At 40.7% G+C, this 20,205-nt stretch overlaps 2 protein-coding genes across 2 annotated transcripts in view; both read right to left on the bottom strand.

The window, feature by feature from the left end:
* The window catches only part of TJP2 (tight junction protein 2), a 63,106-nt gene extending 57,557 nt beyond the window's left edge, over positions 1 to 5,549 (bottom strand). Inside the window, exon 1 of the mRNA XM_039729600.1 lies at positions 5,356 to 5,549. The gene's annotated coding sequence lies outside the window, so the exon portion shown is untranslated. The remainder of the gene's footprint in view (positions 1 to 5,355) is intronic.
* Positions 5,550 to 9,163: 3,614 nt separating this feature from the next.
* Positions 9,164 to 19,486, bottom strand: FXN (frataxin). Its single transcript, XM_039729602.1, has 5 exons — positions 19,442 to 19,486; positions 18,768 to 18,850; positions 17,319 to 17,439; positions 13,848 to 13,945; positions 9,164 to 11,148 (listed from the first exon to the last, which is right to left on the bottom strand). The coding sequence occupies exons 1-5, from the start codon at positions 19,469 to 19,471 to the stop codon at positions 10,995 to 10,997; spliced, it is 486 nt and encodes a 161-aa protein (XP_039585536.1). The 5' UTR covers positions 19,472 to 19,486; the 3' UTR covers positions 9,164 to 10,994.
* Positions 19,487 to 20,205: the final 719 nt, after the last annotated feature.

The following is a 20,205-nucleotide window of genomic DNA, read 5'->3' as shown; positions in this document are numbered from 1 at the left end:
GAAACCAAAAGTTTTCTTGGAAAGAACAGTGCAGTTTTCCTAAGTGAGAGCATACAAGTGATGCCTGGGAAAGTACAATGCATTTCTGAAAAGAGAGAAAGAATGACAGAGCTTTTTTCTCCATTAAAGAAACATTTACAAGATCAAAGCAAAAGCTTTATTTTGCTCTAATCCTCAACAGATGAAAACAGTCATACACTCTTAATTAGATGTAGAGCATACTTCTTGTAAACTGATGGCAGAGGCAGGATCACATCCTCAGTCACTTCAGACCCAACTAAAAAAGAGACAGTCATTGCCTAATGCAGCCACAATTACTTTCCATTTTGTGAAAAGTCCAAAATCCAGTTCTTTCTCATCTTTCAACAAAAATCTGTGTAACAGCTACAGATCAAAGAATTCTCTTATTAAGACAGCAAAGAAACAAGCATCTCTTCTTACTTGCTTTTGCTCAAGTGATAAGAACAACTGTGACAGTCGATTGTTATCTTCCGGAACACACAGGTGTTTTGTTTGTGCCACAACCACTATACATGTAAAGTCTGATCTGTTAGAAAAATCGTATGGTAGAGGAGCATCAAGGATCAGACTGGGAGTGCGGGAGGTGGGAATGAAAAGAGAGGAGGAGGACTGGGAACTTCTTTTTCACAGCTTCACGGATTGCAGTTGCTTTTAGCCCCTCCTTAGAGATCGCTCCTTCCCTGAACAGTCCATATGTTCCTGGAGATTCTCAGAATCAGCTTATACAAAGTTGTGCTAAGGAGGCTAGAGATACCAGTAGTCAAATCTGCTGGCTATTAAGCAGAGCTAGATGATGAAGCAGATGTTAGAATAGAGAGTGCAAGCCAGACTACAGACAGCCTTGCTGTTAAGTGACATGCAGAAGAGATTTATGGGTTTTCTCTAAAACCTTAAAAACCCCAACCAAAAATTAATGAGGCAAGGCAAATAACATATAGCTTGAACCAAAACGTGAAATCTTGGTTATGATGAGGCTGCATTGTTAAGCTCACACTCAGTTTATCAATAAGTCACTTCATCAGCTGATGTAAAAAAAAATGAGTTTGGTACAATAGTTACTTACAACACAATCCTTTAGGGAGAGGTATCATTGAGCCAGCCTTAGGAAAAAGCCATAGTGGCCCAATTCATATGAACTCATGTCTAACTCAATGAAAACATAGGAAAATCTAAGGAAACATCTTAAACCTGACACTTCACATGTATATAGACCACACCCCAGATAATTGCACACCTTTAAGAAGTAAAAAGAAACTTCTCAAAAGCAGTTCTGGATTGCTGGTACAAAACAAAAGCAGAGACAAAAGCATGAAAAGGGAGCAGGCATTGGGGAAAAAACAGAACAATAGGGCTTTATATCTTGCCTTGCACATTTCTTACTGACCTTACTATTGTATCAGGCAGTATTTTTGTCTGTCGTTTAAACACTAGTCATGTGAAAAGAGAGCACTAATGAGTTTCGGTTTTTTCCTAGATTAGCAGCCATGGTTATCTGAGGTTCTGGGACTCAGATGCACGACGACAATGCTGACCTAAATTCAGGAAGACTTGGGTAGCTCATGTTTCCTAAAAACAAAGCCTCCAGCTGATGAATACACACCAGGGTAGATGCTGTACCAGATATCAAACCAGAGCTCCCACGGCTCACTCTGTTATTACTAAGCTTGGACCATAAACATCCTAAATATATTAAGAAATGCAAGAGCCATCTCACACTGAACAGAAAGGAGTTGACACAGCCTGCATTCTCATTTCAAATAGAAAACTACAATATCCCTTAACGACATGCACTTTCAATAAGCAATCGGTTTAAAAAGAAAAACAAAACAAAAAACCCAATAACAAGCCAACTAAAACCCAACCCAAACATTAATATTAGGTATTAAAGGTATTAAATGACCTGAGTATTCTTTGCTGCTGCATCAAGTTGTTTAATGACAATGCTGCAGTTAGTACTTGTTTAAATTATATAATATTTAAGTAAAAAATAACCTGAGCTGTCTAGAGCTGAACGATGGCTTTGTCTGCTAAAAAAAAACAACCCCAAAAAACCCTCCCACAACCAAATCCAAAAAACACACAAAGCAAAACAACAAAAAAGGCACTAACCCCCCAAAAATAATAACAAAAGAAATCCCAACCTAAACTAAAAAAAAACCAAAAAACCCCAAACTACCAAATAATAAACAAATAAAAACCCCCCCAAATCATAAACAAAAATACCCACATAATTACAGCAGGTTCTAAATCATAATTTTCCAACACCGAAAAAAAATTACTTTCTGAAGTGGGACCAGGATTACCCAAGGACTGGTAAAAGACAATTAAAGAGCAACAAAAGGCTTTAAAGACTCTGAGAACAAGCAGTAAGCAAAGTGTTCAAGGGAGCAGTCATAGGTATCCAACATAGTGCTGGTCTTTCTGAGGAAGAGGATAGGGTTAGATAATTGAGAAAAGCGTCCCATGGTTGAACAGCTCTGTTTTGACCATGTAAGTTCTCAATGCATTTAGAGCACTTGGTCATGGGACCGAGACTGAACCTTTGACTCTGAAAGATGACGTGCACTGGTGCGTGTATGCCAGCACGGTCATGCAAAACCAGTCCTCCCCATGTCACTGCTGCAGTCTTTGTAGGTAGCACAGCATTTGCAAACATTCTTCACTATGGTAAGACTCATCTATTAGAAGACAAAATTATGCCCTATATACTTACTGACATAAATATTTGTTTTATAAATAGCTTTTCTCATTTTTGAGAAGTCTTCCAAAGTTCACAGAAACCCACTGCAATCTGGGATTAAGATCCACAGTCTTTCTACAGCTGATGCCAAAGATCAAATGTCAAATTAAAAAAAAATAATTTTTCCTCGCAATTAGAAATTTCATACCTATTGGAAAATAAACTAGACTTGAAAATCTCTAACCTCACAGACCCGTAGCTGTTCTAACATGTGCTCTGTTCCCCCGTCATTAGAGTGACCAATTCCAAGACTACTACAATGGGATGAAACTGATGCAGCCACAGTATGACAAAAGTTACACCACCCATGAGTACGTAAATACTGTTATTTCAACAATTAAAATTGACTAGTCTTGTAACACGAGATTTCCTGTACCCTACAAGGAAGTTGTGGAGAAAGACAAGATTGGTAACTATTAAAACACATACACAAGAGCTATCTTCCAGATTTTTGCTCTAAGTTAAATGCAGTTTTGAAGTAGTCCTGGAATAGTAGGCCGTTCCTCAGTTGAGGATTACTGTGGTCCAGGAGCTTTCTAATGCTTTTAAGCATATAAGTTTTGTAAAGGTACGGCACATCCCATTTTGTGAGCCATGGAGCTACCTAAACATTGTTTTAATCACTAAGAAAGATTTCCTGGTTGTCCTTAGAGGACACGGAACCAGGAAAAGGGGGGGATTAAGCAATCAAAAAAGTATCATACATTCTATTACCTTGATGCTTCATTCTGAAGACATCTATTTAGATTATAGTTCATGCAAAGTGTTGGGATGACTCTAATTCTGCTGTGTAATTCCCAACACTTGCCTTTAGTCTCACAGAAATCCAGTGCAGTGGCACTAAGCACCTCAGCAGTTACTGCCAGTGATACAGGGCAATAGCAAAACACAATTAGATACATGTTCTCCAGCTCACAGTGTCATCTTTTTATAAAGGGCAGAGAAGTCACTGCCGCTACTTGAAACCAATGTTTAGCGCCTAAGATGTTTGCATGTAACAGTCCAGAAGCAATTATAACAGTAAACTCACCTAAAAATCAAATATATGCAGAAAACTTCGGCAGAAGGCTTAAGACAACCCTCATAATTCTCATAATGCTTTACTAAGTATAGATCTTACTGATCATGTCTAAGTGGTGCACACATGCTTATTAAATGAAAAACATTTTTCTAAGTTTCTAAAAGCAGCCTGATGATCTCTCAATTAGTATTAATTCACACAAGCAAACAAACCTCCTATGCCTTTCAGTACCTGAAAGGCTCTGTAAGGACTTCTTGGATTCTGACAAGTATCACTATTTGAAAGAGCTGATAGTTAAAGCCTTAGACGACAAATGCTCCACAAATGAAAGACGCAGTTTTGCACATACTAGTTTCTCTTTTATTTTCCAAACCGTAAGTGAATCACAGTTCTCAACCTTTAAAATTTTGCAAAACAAAAGAAAAGGTAATCTATTGTGTTGCAAATGATGCGACCTTGATAATTACCTCCGAAGGTTAAAACAAAGCAGTCATTTGCAGCCTCTGCTGGAGCACAGCTGCGGGGCCAAGAGCCCTCGAGAATCATGTTAGCTGTAGAAACCGACGCAATTTTATGAACTGAAGCTAGGGAGCAGTTAATTCAGAGATTCTCTCTGTTTCAAGTGAATAACTGCAAGAGTGCAACAGTGAAACATGAAAGTTTTCTGATTTGTTATATGACTGTTATATAAGTATGTTCAAACAGCATGTACTTTCTCATGCTGGAAAAAAAATGCAAACAGGTTTCATGTACGGGGTAAGTAAGGGCAGAGCTGTCGACTAAAGCAACCGCATGCCACTGGTAGATCAACCTTGCCACTCCAGGGTGAAAATCTAATGTACCTGGGCTCCAGCACCACAAACACGGCCGATGCCAAGGCACTTTAACAGGCAGTTAAAACATTTGTCTTCTGGAACTGCCTGTCCTTTGTTTCACGGTTCCCTGTTAACTTGAAACTTCCCCTGACCCAGTTAGCCAAAGCCTAAGGCACGGCTGGAATCCACCCGGGATGTGCCAACATAAAGATTTCAGGAATTCTCTGTGCAACAAAGGCAGCCCGAGCCCCCGACGGCGGGGGCGTGGGCTAGCCGGGGGACCCGCCCCCCCGGGAATAACCCGGGTAAACAAACACCCCGACTCGCCGGTGACATCTCTCCCACTTTCCACGTAGTATCGCGCTCTCCCGGAAAGTACTTATCACGGAAAAAGTCACCGAGAGCCGTTTAATCCCGTTAGGGAAAAGCCGATCCGCGGCCGAGCCGGGCTGTCCGCGCCGCCCAGGTGCGCGGCACCGGCCTGGGGGCACCGGCCTGGGGCCCGCGGCGGCCCCGACCCCTGCGGACAAGCGGCAAAGCGCGCCTGAGGAGCGCCGGCGAGAGGGCGATAAAGCCCAAGGCACACAAAGGACCGAGAAGAAGCCGGGCAGCTCGTGGCCGCAGCGCGGCCCCGGGGCGGGGAGCGGAGGCGCCGGCCGCGGGGGACACGGGGTGCCGGGGGGCACCGCACCTTGCCGGGGAGGGGAGGCGGCGGTGAGCGCGGGTTCGGAGCGGGGATATCCCGCGGGAATACTCGCCTGCTCGCGGCGGGCGTCCGGCAGCGGGAGCAGAGGTCCCAGAGACGCTCCGGCGCTGGGACTGCGCCTTGCCCTGCCCCGCCGCCCCGGAGCGGGCAGCGACTGGGACGTCGAATCCGAGTGCTGGGGGCCGAGGCTGGGACTGGGGCCGAGGCTGAGGCTGGGTCCGGGTCCGGGTCCGCTGTGGCCGCTCCCGCCTAGTCGGGCGATTTCCTGCGGGGCGCGGGCGGGGGCGGCGCGGCCACGCCGGGGCGGGCTCCCGCCGCAGGTGCCGGCCTCGCCCCCAGGTGGGGAGCAGAGGGGGTGGGGAGGGCAGGGGCGGGGGCGGCCGGACGGGGCGGGCGGCGCGCCCCCTCTTTGACGTGCCCCCACCTGCGGCTGCCGCCCCCCCAGCGCAGGGTGCCTTCGCCCGGCTACCCCGGCCCACGCCGCGCACACTGACACCGCGGCGGCGGCGGCAGGCGAACAGGAAATACCGGTCGCAGCCCGGTGCTCTGCGCCGCTGAGTCACCGCGGCGAGGCCGCCCCGCCCCCCGGCTTTCCTCTGCCCGTCCCGGCAGGGACCCCGGCTCTGCCCCCCGGCTCTGCCCCCCGGCTCTGCCCCCCGGCTCTGCCCCGGCACCCCGCGCCGCGCCCGGGCAGCAGAGCCGACCTACGGCCGGGCACGGCGGAGCCCTGTCGCCGCTGGCAGGGCGCACCGTCACCCAGCCCAGCGCTTGGGTGTGTTTTCCGTTTACATCAATGTGTTGTTTGGAACTTGGGATCATTGCCCATCTGAACCTTTCTAACGGGAAGACCTCTGAGACAGCCTATAATACCACAGCGCAGTGTTCCACGTATGCCTCTCAATCTGCTTTTCCCTGCCCTTTATCGCAGAATTGCTGCGGCCGCTTTATTGACAGCTCGGGAGAGCTCTGTTCACATTATCACTCTCAGCTGAAATACCCAGGATTAGCAAAAGGCAGAGTAGCTCCATTTCCAGGCTGGAACATCCCGTGTCACTCTGCAAGTCCACCAACACTGTTCCCGAAACTGTAACATACCATGAGAGAAATAACACTCCAGGCTGGCATTCCACAGGTATCAGCTTTCGGCATCACTGCTGTCCTGCAGCTGAGATGAGAAAGGCAAGGTTAAACAGCCCTGGCAGGATTCTTTGGAGTCATATTTCTTTTGCATCGTAAAGCACTAAATGCCACCAGGAATTCCTTATCTGCTGTCTTATCTGGTGGACAGTTAAACCCCTTGCAAGCCCCTCTAAAATTAAACAGCACACTCCCACCCATATCAGGCCTGCGGAACAAAGTCTACTTGAAGTTTATGGTTTGTTGCTATTTTCAGGTGAGAAATATACTAGATTCCCACTGCATTTCTAATTCAGATAAATTTCTTCCTCAACAGGTAGAGTTCATGCATACAGAAAGTAAGATAAGGAAGGCAAACAGTATTCTTCATGAAGAGGCTGGACTTTGGAAGGAGGCCCTGAAAGAACCTGTTTTATTAGAGCAAATATGAAACTGCATTCAGATATTGTATGAAAAGGCCTGCTTCTAGCTATTGTTAATTATTAACATGCATGTGCATACACTAGCCCTCAAGTACCAATTTCAGTCTAAAAGCCCCAAGAGCACAAACCAGAGAGAAAAAAAAAGGACTAATTTAGGGCTAATTTATAAACTTGGTGTTTTCAGTCTCCTACAGACTAATTCTATGATCAGCACATAATGCAATATTGCTTTCAGGCAGAATCAAGGCACAAGAAATGGAAATTTAGTTTTACTTCCAGGTATGTGTCAGACTACTTGGTCTACACTGGGCCCTCCCTAGGCTCTCCCTCTTTTTCCTTAATGAATGTTTTAAAACTTCATCTGTTAGTTCTCAAAATCTTTTGTAACAGTGGCCTTAGGATGTCTGGTTAATGCTCCTAAAATGCTGTTGAGTAACACTATGGACACATTAAATATATGACTGATTTCTTTTAGTACAGCAGTAGAGAACATTGATGGCTAGCAGAAGAGCCTACATCTGGAAAGTAACAATGCTTGCAACATTATTCACTGTGTTACTGATCACTTTACGTAATTACCACGACACAAACAATTTTTAAATCAATTCGGTTGGTCAATTGGACCAACATTATACGCCTCATTTTAAACATCTATTGTTTTCTAATCTAAACTTTTCTGTCTTTCCATAACCAAAACTGGAAAAATAAAAAAGTTTGCAGTTTAGAAACTGTTGAGAATACTTTAATTGTTCATGGCTCTGTTTATCCTATCAGCAGCAAAGCAATCTCCACTGGTCACTTCCCTCGGTAGAAGGCATGAATACTGTCTTTGTTCTACAACTGCCAGCAGTACAATTTACATAAAAGATAGTTTGGAAGAGAGATGGATGTAACTCCACACAATTTTTAAAATCTTTTTATAAAGGAATTAAAAAAAAATCTCTACAGTAAAATGGACATGTTTGATTGGTTACAAACAGTGGTGTGGAATATATTTAAAACACCATGCCCTAAAGAGCCACATGAAGCAGTTTGCCCCACATCTCTCCTTGCCCTGCCAACGACATCAGCGGTTGGGCAAAGCTAATCTCTCCCTGATAAGACTTTGCTTCTGCACCTCCCATGCTTCCTTTACTATTTTGAATGTTCTTCCAGGTTTTCTGGCAAGCTTCTGCCTTCCTTTCCAGGACTTCCACCTATTACAGAGCTGGTTAGCACAATCACAGAGTTCAACCACTAACCAGAAGCTAAAAATAAACACAAACCTTCCTGTAAACCCCCTTTCTTTTATTCTAGTACCTCCTCTTCAGGACAGGCCTTTATCCCATTTATTGAAGTTGCCAAAATACACTGGGAATTTTAAGGTAATAAGATGTAATGATTTTATCACATGCATCAATCCTGCAAAGAGGTAATGTCTTCTCACAAATTACCCACAAGTGGAAAAGAAAATGAACAAACACCAGACAGGACCTTCTAGGTGAGATTAGCAGTTGGTGAAAATTCTGGTATACCTAAAAAAAGCCCGACACACCCCAATTTATGTGCTTAGCTTGGGCAGCCAGTAAAGCTATGAAATGACAACTCATCCTTCCAAAATATTCTGCATGTTCTCTTTCACCAACAATGGAGCAACTGCATTGTGGGAAAAAGTAATGCCCATGACACAGTGGTTCTTATTAATACTATCTGTGCATAGTCTGTATTTAATGATTGTCCTTCAGCTATTTCTTTTGGGAGAGGTGAAGCAAGAAATTATTGACATGATGTCAGGTTGGAAACTATACCACAAAATTCCATAAGTTACAGAAGTAAAAAACAGTACAGAAGTGTTACTTGTCTTGGGCAATAAGCAGTCTGACATTAAGATCAGAGATCGTTTTGTGTCTCCACTGTACAAGTGTGATGGCTCATGGGAGTCCTTGCCCCCTATTTAGAATTTGATGCAAGTATAAAAGCAAAAAATGAGTCATGTCCTATGATTCATTTTGCACATCGAGATAAAACTCATTCTAACTTGCTGACGCTATTTATCTTCGGCTAAGATGAAATCCATTTGTTACTCAGATACCTAAACCCAGGAAATAGTTTGCATAAATAGCAGTAGCATTACAGATGAAGGGCAAGGCATGTAAACTGTGAAAGCTGAACTGCTCTCACAAAATTCATGTCAACTGGCCACACTTGGACAGAATCTTTCCAATATGCGTTTTAAGAAACAGAAAGAATTCATAAGTATGCACATATCTCTGGCCTTCACCTTTATCATAAAACTCTTGAATTACACCTTTACATAATGAATTAAGAATTTCACATGCAATTTTATTTTGGTATAAACATTTCTTTCAGACGTAAGGGAATAAAAAATGAAACTTCCAAATATGAATCTGATGCATGTCAGTGGTTATACTGCATGCAAATACTTAAGAAAATAATTTTTGGAAAAGTCAATTGGAAAAAATAATTTCATGTGGTCAGGCAAAGGAATAACCAGGTATCCTTGATTCAAATATCAAGTCATGAACTTCTACACAAACTTTTTAAAATTACTACCTGAAATTGTAGGAGACTGAGATAAATATTATAAAAGTAACTATGTAAAAATACATATTTCCATATGCTATAAGTTATCTTCACTGTTCTAAATTCAGAACAGAAAAAACATATTCTATTTTTACCTTCCTGTACTTTTTTGAAAAGACATGCTTTACTGTTATATTCATGAGGTCTGGGAGTCATTGTATTTACCTCATTCAAGAGAGCTGAAATTTATATCGATTGTAAAACATACACACAGCACGGACCATTAACCAAGAGTTACTTCCATTGAAACATTTCTCTGTTTAGTAGTGAGAAATAGCAGGTAACAATGCTTACAATTTAAATGCAAATACTGGGCAAGAACACTTTACAGTTATTGTTTTTCAATGACAAAATCAATCCTTATCTGTCAAGCTAGCTAGAGAATCATGTCAAACTAACCACAGCATCAGAGAAACCAAAAAGAAAAATATTGTGCACTGAACATCTTTTCATACAATCCGCAAGACTATGGTATAATTTTTCCCTCATGCATTAGTCAACAATTTGGTCCTTCCATAGGAAGGCAGCTAAAACCTGCAAGCTGTAATATTACAACAGTGCAACTGCTGAAGTATTGCTGTTCGTGATTTCTTTTAAATGTTTCTGTTGTAAGATCTGGAGTATATAGTTTATTTCCTTCACATATTTAATAGCCTAATGAAAACAGCTTCATCAGGCTAAGAATAAAACTTGATTCTAAGAAATTTCTCCATCAGCGCACGGGGGGAGACTTGCTGTATCATGGTGATAAGACAATATACAACCACTGAAGAAATGCAGTAGAATAAAATCAGTGCAAATGTTCATGAACTTAATTTTGCTCAGCTCAAAAAAAGTGTTTTTAATATTTGAAGAATAAAAAGGTAGAGAAAGAGAAATGCACAGTAACAGAATCAAATGTTTGCAAGATATTGCTGTACAGCTTAAACTACACGTACTAGCTTTTCCAGTTCTGTATCATGCTCAGAGCCACAAAAATGTCTAAGTAATTTAAAGTTTAGCTAAAAAAAATTCTGAGGTGAAACACACTACACTTTAGAATTTGGAGAATAGCAAGTTCTGCAATACTAAGAAAAAAACTCTGTCATTACATGCACTATGACATATTAAATGTGACTATGATGTATTACGATAGCCATAAATTTTGAGGCAATACATTCACAGTACCATAATTTATGTCAATGTAACTGACAGGCATGTCTTGTTCACCAAGAACAGCTCAGTGTTTGTGTGCTGGTCAGAAGTCACCAGGTGGTCAGTCCTTACATGCAAACAAGTCTATAGAAACCAAAAATTCATGACTTCTGCAGGAAGAAAGCAAGAAATGAAGTGACAGATGTGGGTGACCTCAACCATGTGTACTGCACAGATTCAAAGAGCACACAGAAATCCAAAGACTGAGCACTGGAGAAAAAATATATTATTTTCATGTTTGTTGCACAATATATTGATGCCAAGAAAAACAACAGAATTAAGCTCAGGTACTTCAGCCTAAGAAAGAGCTTGGCTTGAAGTTAAAGTCTTTAAACTTCCATGAGGTAGAATACAATCAACTATCTTCTTTTCCAGAATATATTAAGCAGGACAAATCCAATTTAGTTTTTAAAGCTGTTGAAAACTCTTTCGATAGTAGTTCATGAAGAGATACTCTGTCATGAGAATACACCCAATTCCGTCCAGTCCAGTCATAGCGCTTGGGCCCGCTAGAAAGAAAAAAAAACAACAGAACATCACACACTGTGTAAGTACACATTATTTCAGGAGACCGGCTGGAAGCCTGTATGCATGACAGAGTGCCCAGGAAAAGGAACAGACAGCATGGGGGACGGCTGGTGGGCAGTCTGAGGAAGTGGAGCAGAAAAGGCCTGATACGTCAGGAACTACCGAGCCATCAAACAGATATATCTGAAAGGTGACAAGATACATCGGTCACTCCTAGGGGAGACAGGCACTTTCCCTTCCTGCTTTTGGCACTGATTTCCCCACAATTCCTTCCTTTATTCCAGTTTTCCCTCACAGATATAATTTTCTTGCACACAAACATCACATCAGATATTTGTATAATGCTGAATTAATTCCACTGATTAGTTCTTGCAAATACTCTAAGCACAGCAAAGCACAGATAATTTTATTTTAGATGCAAAAAAATAATTTAGCCCTTGAAAGCAAATATATTGGCATGTGGGATATTTATAACTAAAATGCCATTTTTCTCTTTTTGTGCTATTAGATTGTAACTGGCTTGGTTTTTCCAGGCCTACATTAAGTATCAAGAAAGAAACTTGAACACATGGGTTCTACTCCAGACCTTGCTATCCACCCAGTTTTCCACATGTCAAGTGGGAGAATGACTGAAAGGTACTCACTGCTGTTAACATTAGATAAGCAAAGAAAACAGAAAGGAATTAAATTCTCATCTGGGATAAATGGAGAAACCCTTGATTTTTTTAGGACATATACCCTGGAACTCAGTCAACACACAAAATCTGCTAGAAAACAGATTATCCTATACATACATAAGAAAAATCTGCAGGTTCTCTCTCTACAAGCATAAGCACTGATCTGAAACTTGACTATCCTGAGTTACTCACAATAGTCAAAGGAAGAACTTTCCAACCACTGCTCAATGTATGAGAAGTTACAAAGGCAAGCACAAATCCAAGTCACTTTCACTGAAATCTCACTGTCTGTATCAGAAGTAGTAGCTGTTTAAATCAGGGTTATGTGCTCCAGTTATTTTACTAAGTATTTCTCACTTCACCTCTGCAGCACAAGATTATGTTTATACTCTCCTGCACCTAGAGAATGATGGAATGGGATCCTGTCATTCATAAAAATCAGGTTAAGACAGACCATTTAATCAATGACAAAGAAATATGTATATTATCTGAACTGGTTTTAAATGTTATGCAGTGAATATCAGTGATAAGGTTAGCACATTAAGCACCTTCATAGTTCTATGAATCTCCAAAAGACTACAAATCTGACTTCCAAATTAACAGTTTAAGCAAAGATACGGTGAATTCTATAAAATGCCTACCAAGTTAATTATAGATTAAGTATATTTCTCATGGAAAGTCTGCATATATGTTTCAACCATAAGAGAAAAAAATTAAAATATCACATTAAGATATGGCTAACATTCTGTAAGGTTGAAAAGTCTTTTCAGTCAGGAGCTACATTAAATTACTGCAATCACACTGCTGACAGGTTGCACACATCCCTTCATGCCCCTTTTTTATAAGTGTCAACTAAGTAAAGTTTTCACTCAGGTGTACACATACTCAATAGCAAACAGATGGCAAAAAAAAAATCCAAGAAAAATATGTCACATCTTGACAAATTTGTCTCCCTTGGGATATAAGACTATAGGTCAACGATTAGTGTAAAAATGCTCCAAAACATTCAATGCAAGCAATTACTGGCAACAACATTTGCTTCTTTCAACTCCCAGCATATTGCTGTTAAGAAGATGACAGTTCAGATCATACAGTATTTGCTGGAGTTGCCTTTCAGAAGTTAGGAAATAAGAGAGCACATAGCATCATATTCCAGGAAATACCACTGTTTATCTAATACCAGTTAAGGGAGTATAAAATGGAAAAATTTAATTTTTTTCCTCCAACTCTATATTCTGGAACACGTATGTCTTAGCTCATCTGGAGCTAAACAAGACAGGAATTATCCGAATTTTGGTTTTTATAAAGAGATGAAGCCTGTGTGTCAGTGACGCAAAAATCTTATAAGCTAGTTCCTTCACCATTAACACTTATCAGCTCCCTGGGTTCTTTTCCAGGGATAGTGGCAAAGAATACAGATTTTGAGGGGGGACAGCTACAGCATTTTCCCACTTATCTGGCTGCCCTCCTTGCTGAAACCAACCATAAAACCTGAAATGGATCAAAATACATCAATAGGAAAAGCAGAGAAAGCAGCTAGCTCAGGTTCCTGTGAAGTGCAAAGGCTTGACAAAAACAACCAGTGTGGGCATACATAAACATATAAAGCAGGAAATCCCGCAAGCTTAAAAGGGAAGGAGACACCCTGTTTAAAACACAAAGAGAGGTTTAGATGATGACATCATCGCTCTTTTTCCAACAGAAGCTTTGTTTGTTTCTTGTTAATCATTGCTGGTTCTATTTCCTATGAGTAAGCTATATTCCTGTAGGCAGTGGTTTTGGGCTGAAACAGTGTATGAAAATTCTTTTTTACACATTTCCTGTATTAATTTAGGTGTGCCAGTAATACTGCAGTGTGCCCCGAAACCCTATACCAAACCATTACTGAACGTTTAGATTATATCATGTTTTGAGACTACGCAGAGCAGAAGGGTTACTTATGAAAAAGATATTACATGATGGTGCCATGCTATAAATAAGAAGATATTACGTAACTAACTTACCTAGTGGGTGAGGACAGCCAAATCTGCCGGTTTGGTGTTTGCTTATTGATTACGTATGTTCCCATGTCTCCACCCAATTTAACTGTTAGTACTCCACTCTTAAAAGACAAAGAAAGTGAGAAATACAAAATTTGCATCCTGTTACTTTGACAACAGTTACTTCATCTTCATTGGCAGAAACTTACATACCTGTAAGATCAGATTCTCAACCTTCTCCCAGACAATAATAGCTAGGAGAATGCTCATTACATCTAGACTTTAAACCTTCTGGTCAGAGTCTGATTTTAGTGTGTTTGTACCATTCACAATGTTGCTACTCAAATAATACTCTTGAGCTTGGACCCGGCATCCTGAAAAGACCAGACCATTGCAATTTATTTTGCAATGATTAAAACATCATCCAATAACAACTTTTCTATATTAATGAACAGTGTAGAACTGGTGTGGTTCAAAGTCAAGAAACTTTATGTGTCATTACCAAATTTCTGAGCCATGTAATTTTACCTTACTTTCTTCAGTAATGGTAACAGGGAACAAAACCATTTTTTTTCTTGATAATCTGATTCATACCTGAAAAAATGTTCCAGTTCTAAATCCCATGATTCTGGTTTTTCATGAGTCTGGTTTTGCTTTGGTTATGCCACCTTTAGACCATTATCCTGGTGAACATTTATTTTCTCTTTCTTGCTCACGTTTCTTACTGACAACATGATTCATGTTTCTTGTAACAGAGAAAAATATTTTCTGTTCTTTAAGAGTGAAAAAAAACAACAATATTTGGACTGGAGTTGATCTGAATGATACTAATTAAAAAGGGAAATATTTCTACAGAATGCAATGTGATGATTCAGATAATAATTTATTTAGTTTGCAGCATCTCCAATACTTTAAACCCTATAGCACAACAAAGCTTCTTTAAGGGTATCATACCTTTCATGCTTTAGTTAGAAGATACTACTAGAGCTACCTACCATTGCCCAGGCTATTTGCTATGTACAAACACTCACTATGGGGAAAAATACTTTCAGGTATGAGTACCTACTGCCTGCCAACATACTCTGTAGCACAAGCAGCAACCCAAAGCTTCCCTCCCGTACCAAGTAACTCAGGGGAACATATCTCAAGTATCACTAGGCATAAAATAACACTCTCAGGATCTCATTTTTTACCTTGGTTTCATGCTGTTTCTGTGCTTAAGGTATTTATATCTGTGATCAAAACAACAAAATAAAAGGGTCTTCTGGTTAAAAGTCCCATCAGGTCTGTCCTGCCAGCTATTTATATTGGGCATTAGTACAGTGCACAGAAGTGCAAGAACAAGCTACTTTTCTGGTTGTCAGAATTTCAAGCTTTCCATATCTCATGGTCTTGGAATTGTAGAGTTACAGCAGAGTAAGAACGGGATGGAGGATTAAGCCTGCATAATGATATACAGGTTCTGTATATAGCATTCTTCTATGTGGTTTGTAATGCCAATATAAAATATTAAATATTCAGCATGATGTCATGCTACATGTTTCTACAGACACACTATAAGTACACAGGTTTTCAAAGTGTTAACAAAAAATTGTACTATTATTTATACTATGTGTCATACATTTTACAGTACTTCGGAAATACTAGAATATATGACTTGAATTTTTTTTAAGAATTTAAATTGCAAGATACTTTTACCATATTTTAAGAAATACTGCTGTACGTGTTTTGTACTACTGGATGAATGTTTGCTACTTCCTGGTACCAAAAATATTCTTCTAAAGAGATTTTTTTTCCTGAAGACAAAAATATAAATTGCTCAAAGCAATCACATTTACAACAGGCACAGCAGATCTTTATCACATTCGCCACCTTGTGGTTTCCTGCAGCACTGACACAGTTTGTTCAGAATTAAAACCTGGGCTGTTTAACCTTCTGCTTTCAACAGACATTACAGCATATTATTAATTGTCATCATCCTGTCTATATAGTAAAGGACCATTGGTAAAAATTAATATGTAAAAGTACTAACTCTGGAGCTTCACAAGTCAATGTCAAACATAATCCACCATACAGGAGATGGAGAAAGTAATTATGACTCATCAGCTTAACATAATGAAGTGTTTAGGAATACTAAAAAGGTAAATTTCAACCATTGCTGATTTTTGTACTAGGACAGTTACATCAGGATAATAGGTGCTGATATCCTAAAACATACTGAAGAGTAATGTTTAAACAATGCTTTTACCAGAAAAGCAATTAGCTGTAACATTATCTACGTATTTAATTAAAGCAACAAGTAGTATTTGCTAAACAGAAAGCTACTGGCAATATGTCATTTTATATCCTAGCTATCAGAAGTACTGAATGAAAATTATGATGACAAAGCTACACACAAGGACGCCAAAAACTACAGACTTTTGTTTTGGTTTTGTATTTAGCACAGTGAAACCCAAACATCCGATTCAACATCGTGGAGCACAAAACCTTAACTGACAGTGCCAGTAGAAAGCAAACTTGTTGTGGTAGGACATGAAGAAGGAGCAATAGTTATGTGACCTCAAAAAACTGTGTAGCAGACAGCAGAGTAGGGAGAAACAGCACTCTTCTCCAAGTCATGTTTAGAGCTGTAACACATGTAGAAAGCAAACTTGTTGTGGTAGGACATGAAGAAGGAGCAATAGTTATGTGACCTCAAAAAACTGCAGTATTAAAAAACTGTAGCAGACAGTAGAGTAGGGAGAAACAGCACTCTTCTCCACGTCATGTTTAGAGCTGTAACACACAGATTACTTCAGAAACCGAATTTCTATAAAAACTAATAAATTCACTATGCAAATAACACAGACATTTTTATTCCGAGTCTGTCACTCCTGTATTTGAGTGACTGACTACTGAAGGCTCCAGCCATGCAATGTCTCCTGTGACAGTAGCCTCCTCCCCATGTACACTCTGGTCTCACGTCTGCAACAACCTATCCAAACACTGCACCCTCCTGTTGCTTCTCTCCACCAATGGCTGTCATCATTAAAGCCAGGACAAATATACACTACCTGCTCAATACAAATGCTGCTTGTCTGTATTCAGGGCAACCAAAGAAGCTGCTCTAACAGTTACATGTGATGTACTATGCCATGTAGTACACCAGAAGGGAACTGATTGCTATGCCAGATATCTGTGCCTGTTTAGGAAAATTTATAAATCAATGTGAAATTAGAAAACAGTTTCCATCTCCTCTTGTGCTCATTTATTATTCTATATTATGTTTTTCTCTAAACATTTTGAAAATTTTAAAAATTCTGAATCCCTAAATCACACAATGCTATGTGTTACTTCTCACCAGAATTGTTGCCCCAGTCAGTATGCAATAAAGGTGTAAAAATTCATTGTATTTTCAGTGTCAGCACTAAGGTGACTAATTTAAAATTCTCCTTCAAATTATAGGAAAATATCCCCTACAATAATTACTGTGGTCATATAATGTTTAAAACATACCCCTAGAGAGACATCATAATCTTCTGGGGTAAAAGGTTTATCTGCCAAGTCCTCAAAGAAATCTGCCAAGGAGTCCAGTGTTTCTTCAGCCAGCTTCTCATAGGTTGTCTCATCTAAAGAGCTACAAATTACATAGAAGTCTATAATTAGGAGGAAAAGCATGGAAGACAGCATTTTCCCAATAATAAAAACATACCAAGACCACGACTTTGGATGAAACTGTAACCATAAAATGATCTTATAAAACAAGAAGTCATTTTTCTTAAGGTGATGTAACTGACAAGCCACCTTATCAATGGAAGTGAAATTTCAAAATTAGTTGCAATTAGAGATTCTTAACTGAGGAAAAGGTACTTACTTCCTTAGATATACTAACTGCATTTAGTAAACAGCATCAGATTTCAAAGTAATGCATTTTCATAATAGGACTTTGTGTAAATTTTGCTTAGTTTTGAACTCTACAAATAGAGACAAAAGCATCTCCCATTTAGAAATATATGTCATTTGACTCTACAAAACTTGCTGTAGCTATACACAGCTTAGAAATGTCAGTATCGCATGTCATGTTTATGCACAGCATTTGCCTCTTCAACTGGAATTATCCATGCAACCTGGTGATTAGATGTTATTTAAACTGTGCTTATGAACTAACACTTATGAATTACAGACTACTCCAGAGTCTCAAAGCACCATTGTGGCCATCACGTAAGGCTTAAAGCACCTGTGAGACCAACTCTCTTTTACTCCTTAGTGGAACCAAGTGTAGAACAGTTTAATTAACCAAATGTAATTAAATCATGTAAGCTGTTCCATCTCTATCAGTGTCAGCTTTCAACTGAGTGTGTAGAGGGGTGTCCCTACCAACAAACACTTCAGGAAAATAATCTCAGTTTTTGCTAATGCTTATGGCAATGAAACAGTTACTATGGGCTGAATATGTATCAGTTGGTAATAGAAACTTTTAAAAAAGTTTCTTATCCAGTTACTGAAATATGCTCTATGTCACTTATACGAGGGACACCACAAAATGCCTTGGGGCACGGAGAACAGAAAGCCTTTGGATCGGGCAGGATTCATGTACAGGCTCAGGGTCCACTTCAGGCACTTAAAGGCAAGAGCCATTTCAGACACCTGCCATAATCCTTTACTGTGTCTCCGGCTGCTGCATCAGAAGGGGAGAAGTCTCCAACAGTTGCTATGTCACCTTTTCTCAGAACGAGCAGAAATCTCACATCCTCTGGAACGTGTGAAATGGTGCTAGACACCCGCATCTAGGTACACAAGTTATCTGCTAAGCGACTTCGCAAATACACACAAAATGCTTTTAGCTGAAACTGCACTTGTGCTTTACATCACATCAACATTACATTAGTTTGGTAGTATTAGTATGCATTATTCCAAAATACATAACCAATATTTTCATATGAATATCTCAAAATTTTTTTTCACCTTGCATCACTCAGAGTTCCTGCATTTCTCAAATTCATGAGCCAAGCAGTCCTGCTCTTCACATCTGAAGAATATTGTAATTGCTGTTTAAAGTAAGCAGAAACAAAATGGAATTAAAGCTAAAATGTAATTAATTACAAACTACGTATTTATCATATAAATTAAACAGCTCCTTTAAGTCCTTTCCATCCTCATGGAAAATGTTCATATTCTATGTCACAGGGTTAATATGGAAGGAATTATGCAGCTTTAGTCTTTGTATAATTGAAACAATCTAGAATTATCGTTGTCTTCATTATGTAAGCGAATGGAATAAAGCCCCACACCCCCTCATTCACAGAAGAATGAATTAGGAAAAGAGAACTATTCTAACTTTTCTGTTGCTCCATGACAGAATTACTGAGCAGCGTCAGACGGCTTAGGCTCAGAGTTTCCTAAGTATCCACTACTCAAATGCTGCACTAACAACTGGAAGTTAGGAACGTATTAAGCTGAAGCAAACACAAACCCTGAATCCTCCTTATGTACAAAGAGCCAAAACCACTTCAGATTCCATATTTCCAAATTCCGGAAAAGCTGTATCCCCCGGCCAAACACAGTAGCAGAAGTATTTATGTTATCCAGCAGGAGAGGAAGATGGCATGATTTTCGTTTTCTTCCTAACTGGCGCTGACCTTTTGGTTTAATGGTAGAACAGCATTCATGATTGCTTTCTGCGTACTCGTGCAAGGTTCTGGAAACTTCAGACGGAGTTGAAAAGAAAGTGACATTGCAAAGGAGCTATGTCAGCCTCTCTTCAAGCAGGAAGAGCAAAACACAGGCCGATCTCTCTCCATGTGGTGTAGCACCGATCCGCAGCTATTACCAATGAGCTGCCTGCTAGTCCAAAGTCACGACGCAGGCAGAAAGAAGGGCGACACAACGGTACAGGCCGACAAAATACACCACGCTGCCTGTACGTTTGACTGAACCCCCTACCCTACAGCATTTTATACACGCTTAGAATGAAAAGCTACAACACCGCGAGCACGTTCAAGCTCTGTCCAGGCTGAGCGGCTCTAATTCCATCAGTGTGTACCCATATTCCGTTTGCGACCGGAGGCTGCCAACAGCGCTGCCAGCACACAGCCAGCACCTGCCTCCGCGCACCTCACCCGGCTGAGGGCGGCCAGCACGGCCTCTGCGCCTGCAGAGGGGCAGGGACGAGCGCGCCAGCCCCCGCGGCACGGGGAGAATGAGAAAGCAGAAGGCAGGCGGCAGACAGGGAAGGAGGGAGGACGCTGCCGGCCGGCTTGCGAGGAGGCGCGGCGGTGGCGCTGGCTGTCCTGGCTGCCGCAGACCTGTTCAGAGCCGGCGGCCGCCTCGGGAACCCGGCCTGCCGCCCTTCCCTCCCGCCGCCCCAGCCGGCGCTCGGCCACGGCCGCTCCGCCCGCCGCCG

The sequence above is a fragment of the Passer montanus genome, unplaced genomic scaffold, assembly GCF_014805655.1.
Source record: "Passer montanus isolate IOZ18808 unplaced genomic scaffold, ASM1480565v1 scaffold7, whole genome shotgun sequence".
NCBI classification, from domain to species: domain Eukaryota; kingdom Metazoa; phylum Chordata; class Aves; order Passeriformes; family Passeridae; genus Passer; species Passer montanus.
Note: the sequence above shows the minus strand (reverse complement) of the source record. Positions and strands in the feature narration are given on the sequence as shown.